At 46.8% G+C, this 8,082-nt stretch overlaps 1 protein-coding gene across 1 annotated transcript in view; it reads right to left on the reverse strand.

Annotated features, from left to right (window-relative positions):
• Positions 1-1,717: 1,717 nt before the first annotated feature.
• The window catches only part of LOC145392794 (uncharacterized), a 24,725-nt gene continuing 18,360 nt past the window's right edge, over positions 1,718-8,082 (reverse strand). The window contains exons 15-17 of the mRNA XM_080267082.1: positions 5,756-5,998; positions 4,259-4,453; positions 1,718-3,666 (exon numbers count right to left, since the gene is read on the reverse strand). Coding sequence (XP_080123208.1) covers positions 1,718-3,666; positions 4,259-4,453; positions 5,756-5,998 — 2,387 coding nt within the window. The remainder of the gene's footprint in view (positions 3,667-4,258; positions 4,454-5,755; positions 5,999-8,082) is intronic.

Below are 8,082 nucleotides of genomic sequence, written 5' to 3' on the forward strand. Positions count from 1 at the left end.
CTCATCCATCTATCTCTCTGTTGAAGCATATCTCTGTCTGCTGGGGTATATTTGTCTGTCTACCCATATCTATTTTTGTGTCTATCTCACTATCTATCTATATTTGTGATTGTCTGTTTATCTATCCCTCTGTGTCTGTTGAAGTGTATTTAAGAGTACCCTTTTTTTATCCTTATCTATTTCTGTCTGTCACATTATCTATCTAAATCAGTGTCTGTCTATCTAGAGCATTCCTGTCCCCACCTTACATATACAGGGCTTAATTTCTTTCTTCAGAAGACCCCTTCACGTGGTGGCACTAAATGACCGGGCGTGGGAGCTGCCAGTTGCACGGTATCCCCCAGTCCCGTCCCCATCCCCGGAAATGAGGAGGATGGCCTGAGGAAGGAGGGCAACTCTGGCCCGCAGTCCACTAGGTTCACGTTCAGAGAGGCATCAACACCACCACCACCACCACTACGACTACTACTATTACTGCTACTGCTATTACTACTACTACTACTACTACTACTGTTACTGCTACTACTTTTATTACTACTACTACTACAACACTCCTCCTATTTGTACTTCTGCTACTACTACTACTACTACTACTACCACTCTTCTCCTCCTACCTCTACTGCCACCACTATTACGCTACTTCTAAATAAATGAATAAAAAATAAATAAATCACCGAGACAAAGGGAGGATTCACCTTTGGGAGAGGATTTTCGTACTGAAGTGGTGGTGGGCGGGGTCTGTCAGCCGAAGAAAATAACAATAACAACAACAACAGCAACAACAACAACAATGGAGTGTAAATAAAAACCAAGGTAAATATGTAAATAATTTAATAACGGGCACACAACGCTCTCTGTGTGCGTGTGGCCATTTATTATTATTATTATTATTATTATTATTATTATTATTATTATTAACGTTATCATTATCGTTATCATTACAGTGTTACATGAATAAACCTTGCAGCACATTATTACATTGTACAAATATATTATGCTAGTAGTACACCTAACACCTTCGCCTAAACGACTTATTCTAACATTCTTCTTTGGCTTGTGTGGCGTATGGGGTGGATAGGTAGAGAAGGAAGAAGGGAGAGGGTGAGAGGGAGGAAAGGGAGAGGGAGAGAGGGAGGAAAGGGAGAGGAATATAGCGAGAGGAATGGGAGGAAGGAGAGAAGGGAAAGAATTATGGACTGGGGAAAGGAGAGAAAGAATTATGGAAGGGTAGAGGGATAGGGGGAAGGTGAAAAGGAATAAATGGGGGAAGAGAGAGGTTGAGGGGTGGGGAGAGGAGACTTAGATACAACTACAAGGGTGAGGTAGGGGATGTGTGAGGTGTATATGAGGAAGAATGAGGTGTATTTTGAGGGAAGTGGGGTGTAGGAAAGAGTGAGTGTTGAGAGGGAGAGTGCGGTGTACAGAGGGGGGAGTGTGGTGTAGGAAAGTGTGAGTGTTGAGGTGTAAGTGAGTGGGTGTTAAGCTGAGGGGACTGAAGTGAGGGTAGGGAAGTGTGGGATACTGAAAGGGCGGAATGAGGTGAGTGTAGGGGAGAATGGGGTGCTGACTGAGTGGAGTGGGGCATATCTGAAGGAAGGGGTGCAGCTAGGGGGAAGCGTGGGGAGTGGGATTCAAGTGGGGATAGGTGGTGAGGTACAGGAGCGGGGAAGTGGTGGTGGTGGGGTGCAGGTGGTGGTGGTGGTGGGGTGGGGATGGGTCAGATCAATGGGCGTCGCTCCTGTTGTTGTTGGTCAGTCTCTAAAGGGAAGTGAGTCTCTAGTACCCTGTTATTACTCTGGTCTCCTGTTGCTGTTGCTGTTTCTGTTGCCTCCCCTTCATCGCCCATCATGAGTGCTGTTGCCTCTGAAGGGTTGGGGAAGTCGTGGTGGGGGGTGGATGGGGAGGGAGTTCGGGAGGGGTGGTGAATCTGAAATGGGGAGGGGGTCCGCTGGTGGGGATTGGGTGGGGAGGGACATGGGGAAGAAATATGGGGCTGGGATGGGGAAGGGCAAGATGAGTGGTGGCTGTGCTGGGATGGGGAAGGAGAGATGCGCTGGAGCTGAGAGGGTGAGGGTGGAGAGGGTGGGGCTGGGTGGAGTGTCGGGGGTGGATCGTCGGTGAAAACGTTGTCATCGCCGGGGGTGTCAAGGGTGGCTGAGTGGAGGAGCAGGGCAGGGTGGATGGATTCATCTTCATGACTCTGTTCGTACACACAGGACAGATGATCAGGCCGCAGGTGCAGAGGGCAAGGTGGGCTCTCCTTTCCAGGTGTGTAAGCCTCACGTTCCACTGCTGTCTGTCGGGTCAGTCTTGGCTTGCTACGGACGGGAGGTGGTGGACGAGAGGTGGCTTCCCGCAGCAGCTGGTTCTGGCTGTGTTGCCGTACTGGGCCAAATCCACGACCCTCTGGCCGTCGCAGTGACCCAAGCCGGGAAGGTACAGGTGGTTCATTGGATCGTGTTCTGCTACTGCTGTTGGAGGTGTCAGAGGAAACGGAGGAACGAGAGATGCGCCAAGTTGCCGTGGAGGCAGAGGCAGCTGAGTCTGGGCGGGAGGCAGAGAGGCTGCTGTCCTGAGATGGCTTGTGTGAGGCAGCCCAGGAGTTGTGGCGCCGGCGGTCCATGAGGCGCAGTGTGCTGGCGCCACGACCTCGCCGCCATGTTTCAGACCAGGACCCACTGTATGTGTCGCTGGAGAGGGAGGTGTGCCGGGGGCCACCTCGCCTCTGGGCTGGATCAGTCTGGTAGCTTGTGTCGCTGGAGGAGGTGATCTCTTCAGCTCCCCGGGTACACAGCAGGTACTTGAGTGATGTCAGGTTCCAGCGGGGCCGCCTCTTTTTCTCCTGCTTGGCTTTGCAGATGCAGGATTGCTTATCAGCCTGGGAGGTGTGGTCGACGGCGCTGTTGGTGTTGGCGGGAGTCTGGCGGTTGCTGAAGTTGGATGAGTGACGACAGCGGCCAATGCCACGAGTGACACGGGACTCCTCAATGGTTTTGCACAGCATCACACAATCTTTCTTGAACTGTTTGGTGAGCAGGGCATACAAGAAGGGGTTACAGCAGGAGTTGAGGGGCAGAATGAATACCGTGAACACTTTGGCTTCCTCCAGCGAGATGAGATGGATGTCAAATGCAGCAGTGAGGGAGAAAAAGGCTATGGGTGCCCAGCAGATGAAGTCTGTGAAGACGAGCAATGCCATGCGCTTGGCAATGCGTGAATCATTGCTGTTCCACGCCTGGGAACCACGTATGGCACAATATATCTTGAAGTAGCAGCCCATCAGTATCAGGAATGCCACACCATTGATGAACATAAGAAACACAACATAACCAAGTCCTGCACCGTCAGTCTCGAAGGGAAGGCAGACAGCAAACTTGCGGTAGTCTGAAACTCCGGCCAGAGGGAGGACAGCCATGGTGATGGCGAAGACCCATCCAGCTGCCATTATGTAGGCAGCCTGGCGGAGTGAGAGTCGCTTCTGGAGGTGCATGGCATGGGTGATGGCGTAGTTGCGTTCCAGTGTGATGACAGCAAGTGTGTACACAGACAACTCTGAGCTCAGCACACCTAGGAAGCCTGCCACCTGACACCCTACTGACATCTGCCAAGGGATCGCGTACATACGGAACTCCCCCAGGGTTGACGCATCTGCCACAGCCAAGAAACCTGTCCAGAGAAGCCCAGAAAAGGAATGGGGTCACTTAGTATATAGTAGTGATTAGCTGGGTTTAATAATGATTAAGGATAAAAAGGTAAAATAATAATCAAAGTATAATAATCAGGCTTCAGTTATTTTACTAAGTGACAAAATGGCAAATACTCATCAACTGGAATTAATGGCCATCGTCATGATATCCCTGTTCCCTATACCACAGAGAAAACAAAAGGTACGTGCTCAGACTAAATTCATTTCAATCGTCATTCACGCATTCGGTGGTGTTTGCTCCAACTTTCCTTCATTTTTAAATAAAAATATTGTAACAAACAGCTTTTAAGACAAACATCCTTAAAAATCATAAATCCATACATCCACCACATACTGTTCCGTCCAATCAGTCTATTTTTATCTGTAACACCTACATTCTCAACAACATTTATCCACATTGTTTATCATTATCTGTCTACAGTACATCACGTCACTCTCCGTCTAGTTTACTCGTTTCAACTCATCCATCTACAGTCTAAACTTGCAACGTTTTTTCTTCCTATGCCATCAGTCTCTCTGCATCATCTGTGTGCACTACATTGCGTCTCCCACCTAGATAGACGCCCATGAAGAAGTCAGCGAGTGCGAGGTTAGTCACGAGGAAGCGCGGCACGTCCATCTTGGCATAGGCGGCCACCAGAACCACCACCACCACCCCGTTGCCCATCAGTGCCAGCAGAAACACAATCCACACCCCACACCGCAGCGTCCACCAGTCAAACAGGTCCCGGCACGGCATGAAGGGGCCTGAAAGAGTGAATGTTTGGGTAGTCAACAGTAAGATATAAAGCGACTAAAGGACGGCTGAATAAGGAGGAGGAGGTTATGTATTCACTCGTGTCTATGTTTCTTTGTCTCGTTGTAAACAAGATCTTAAAAAAAACTGTTACTGGATTTCAATTAAATCTGGTGACAGGTGGGCAGTGAGTCATGTAAGACTGATTAAACTGAGGTGTACCCAAGTCAGGATGCAGGAATAAAAAAGAAATTTTATTGGTGTCGGAGGAGGTATGCCTTCTCGTAGACTGTGTAACAAGGGTAGACTAAGACTGAAGAATTAATTACCTTCGCCAGGGATGTAGGACAGAAGTTGGTTTATAAATCGTTAGTTATACAGACACTGGTGGAGGTAGCTGCTATCTGAGTGCTTTTTAATTCAGTTTGTGTTTGTTATCCTCCATCTACACTGGCATAAATGAGGTGGGTAGATTCCACACGTGAAAAAAAACACACAGAGGCAGGAAAAATACACTGTCGTCATCATCATCATCATCAATCATCATCTCGCATCACTTAAATGAGGTGGGTGGCAATCAACATTCCACACAGCAACATTCAACACACGGTATGAATTTAGTGACTGAAAGATGCAGTTAGCTTGTTATCATTATCAGTTACTGCGAGGGGTTATTGCTAGACATCATCATCATCATTATCATCACCATCATCATACTCATAATCTAAAAATGTGGATGACAAAATTCATCAGAGCACAACACCAGCAGTTCAAGAATAAATCATTAGTCGTGCTCCCAGTGGTGAAATGAACGCAGATAAACAAGAGTGCGAAAAATATTGCAAAACACAGTAAATACGTGTGTCCAAAATTACACTTAATATACTGGGGAATTTGTTGTGATGGAGGCGGGGAAAAAATGTGCTAAAAAAAAAAGAGAGAGAGAATTTTTTGCTGCGTAATGCACTTTGGTAACATTTGCGCGGGAAAAATGAATGTAAAGAATCGCACCAACAGAATACATTAATGTCGGGTTGCATTATGTAGCGTGGGGGCACAGTTTTACCGCTGTTTATTTTTCTGTGTATCTGTCCAAACACAAAATTATGAAAATACTGAACTGTGTACGAATATGTCTACTGTGTGTGGAAATAGGTAGACTTGAACAACGAGATGTCAGAGCAAAATGGTTTCATATGTTTACGTCACTGTAGTTTATGCCTCTCTCTTTCTCATGATATTCTCTCTCTCTCTCTCTCTCTCTCTCTCTCTCTCTCTCACACACACACACACACACACACACACACCCTAACCTGGCAGGGGTATGCACTGAGGTTTGGGCCGCAGCACGGGCGTCATCTGAAACTGGCCGCCAGACCCCACCAGCTTCAGGGGCAGGGAGGCGGCGACCCTGGAGGCGAGCTGGCTGCTGACGGAGGCGCTGCTGGAGGTGGCGGTGGTGGAGATGGAGGTGGAGGATGCGTTTGGCGGTGCTAGGTGGGAGAATTCTGCATGAGAGGGCCAGTCATGCGGGTCGAACATTGCCACCAGGGCGTCTACGAAATGAAAAAAATCGTGTGTCAGGCGAGGGGGGGTTTTGGGGGGTTTGAGGGAGGTGAGGGGAACTGGAAAGGGAGGGAAGGATGAGGGAAGGCAGGAGAGAAGGAGGGAAAAAAGGAGATGGGAGAGTAGGGAATAAAGAGGGAAAGAAGGAGAGAGAGAGAGACAGGGATGGAATGAGACAGGGGAAAAGGGAGGGGAGGAAGGAGAGACAGGAAAGGAAACAGAAGGATAGAAAGAGGGGAAAGGGAAAGGGAGGGAAGGGAAGGGAGGAGAGAGGGTGAGACGGGAGCAGAGAGGGAGAGAAGGGAGGAAAGAGGGAGAGAAGAGAGCAGAGAGGGAGAGAAGGGAGCAGAAAGAGAGAGAGAGAAGGAAAGGGAGAAGGAGAGAAGGGAGGTGGGAAGGGAAGAGAAGGCAGAGCTGATTAGGTGGAGGAGAGGGGAGGAGGAGGTGGGTAGGTTTTGGGAATACTGAGGAAGGAAAGGGTAGAAGGAAAGGGGAGGTGGAGGAGAGGGAGGGAGGGGGAGGAGAGGGGAAGGAAAGGGGGAGGAGAGGGGAAGGAAAGGGGGAGGGGAAGGAGGAGAGGGAGAGGGGGAGGAGAAGGAAAGGGGGAGAGAGAGGGGAAGGAGGAGAGGGAGAGGGGGGAGGAGAAGGAAAGGGAAAGGGCAAAAACGGAGGGGGAGGAGGAGTAGAAAGAAGAGGATGGGGGAAAGGAGCAGGGGAGGAGGAAAGGGGAAAGGATGAAGGATAAAGAGTAAAGAAGTAAAGGGAAGGAGGTAAGAGGCAAAGGGAAGGGGGTAAGGGGGAAGGAGTAGGGGGCCGAGGCTAGGGAGGGAGTCAGCTGGGGAGTGTGGCCTGAGGTGGACGGATGGGACATGCTATTTCACATTTGTTCACATTTTTCTTGCCGTACCAGACGATTTTGTTCAGTCTAGGAGATTCCCCTCGTAGCGAAGGGATTAATGAAGAAAACCTAACCTTTCCAGCCCTCAAAGCGTCTCCAAAGATGAATAAAATCGTCTGGAAGTGACAAAACAGGAATTACGTCATGACAAAAACATTCACCAAATCTATCAACTCATCCTCTGGTTATTACAACTGAGGGAGCAGGCAAAAATACACACACACAAACCCAGTGAAAATAACGTAGTATAGCTTTTAAATAACCAAAATAAATGCAATTAGCAAAGTACAAAACTACCCGAAAAGCATAAAATAGACTAAATATTAAACTAAGTAAAAATAAATTAGCACTGGCATCAAGAAACAGGAAAACAATAAACAAAAATATGTATCTTTATTAACTGGATGAGCGTTTAATGTAAGCGAATAGCGGTAAACTTTCAAACTCGAACGCTAATATGCTACACTAAATTTCTCTCAACTAAGCGAAAATTACAGAGAAACTCACGAGATTATTTATACATGAATGCAATAAATAAGCCGCATCCTCCACCAAAAAGGAAACTAACTAGGCACATAAATAGAAAAACAAAAATTGAGCTGAGTGAAAGCATCTTGACACACGGTTGCAAAGATGAATCTACACATCTAAAAATGACCGAAAAAGAAAAAAATGATATACAGTATATACGCATTACTATAGAAAAACGAACTACAAATATTTAAAATTAGTGAATATAAAAGGAAATGACGAAAAAAATAATACGAAAACAAACAAAAGAAAAATGGACGATAATTTTACACATGAATGCAATCACGATGTTGTTATTACTATTTAACAAGAAGCATTAACAGGTCTGCTCATTCAATATACATCATCATCACCATCATCATCAGAACACTATTTCCTACGAATGCAAAGGGCGGGTAGCATAAAAACAGAAGGATGCGATAAAATACAAAAATACACATAGGCAGAAGAACTACCAAATGCGCACCACAACACAACATTCATTTATACGCAAATCTTTTTTTTTCTTTTTTTTTTTTTTGCATATACTTACAAATCAATCTTCCTCCTGACTGTATTCTGATTATGGTTAAAATTATCTTTTTTTTTCGTTTTTGATAATTTTGAAATACAACAGTTATCAATCAACCATTATTCACGGAGGCC

This window comes from Coenobita brevimanus, chromosome 23, assembly GCF_032717465.1.
Source record: "Coenobita brevimanus isolate Jiangsu-jjx chromosome 23, ASM3271746v2, whole genome shotgun sequence".
NCBI lineage: Eukaryota > Metazoa > Arthropoda > Malacostraca > Decapoda > Coenobitidae > Coenobita > Coenobita brevimanus.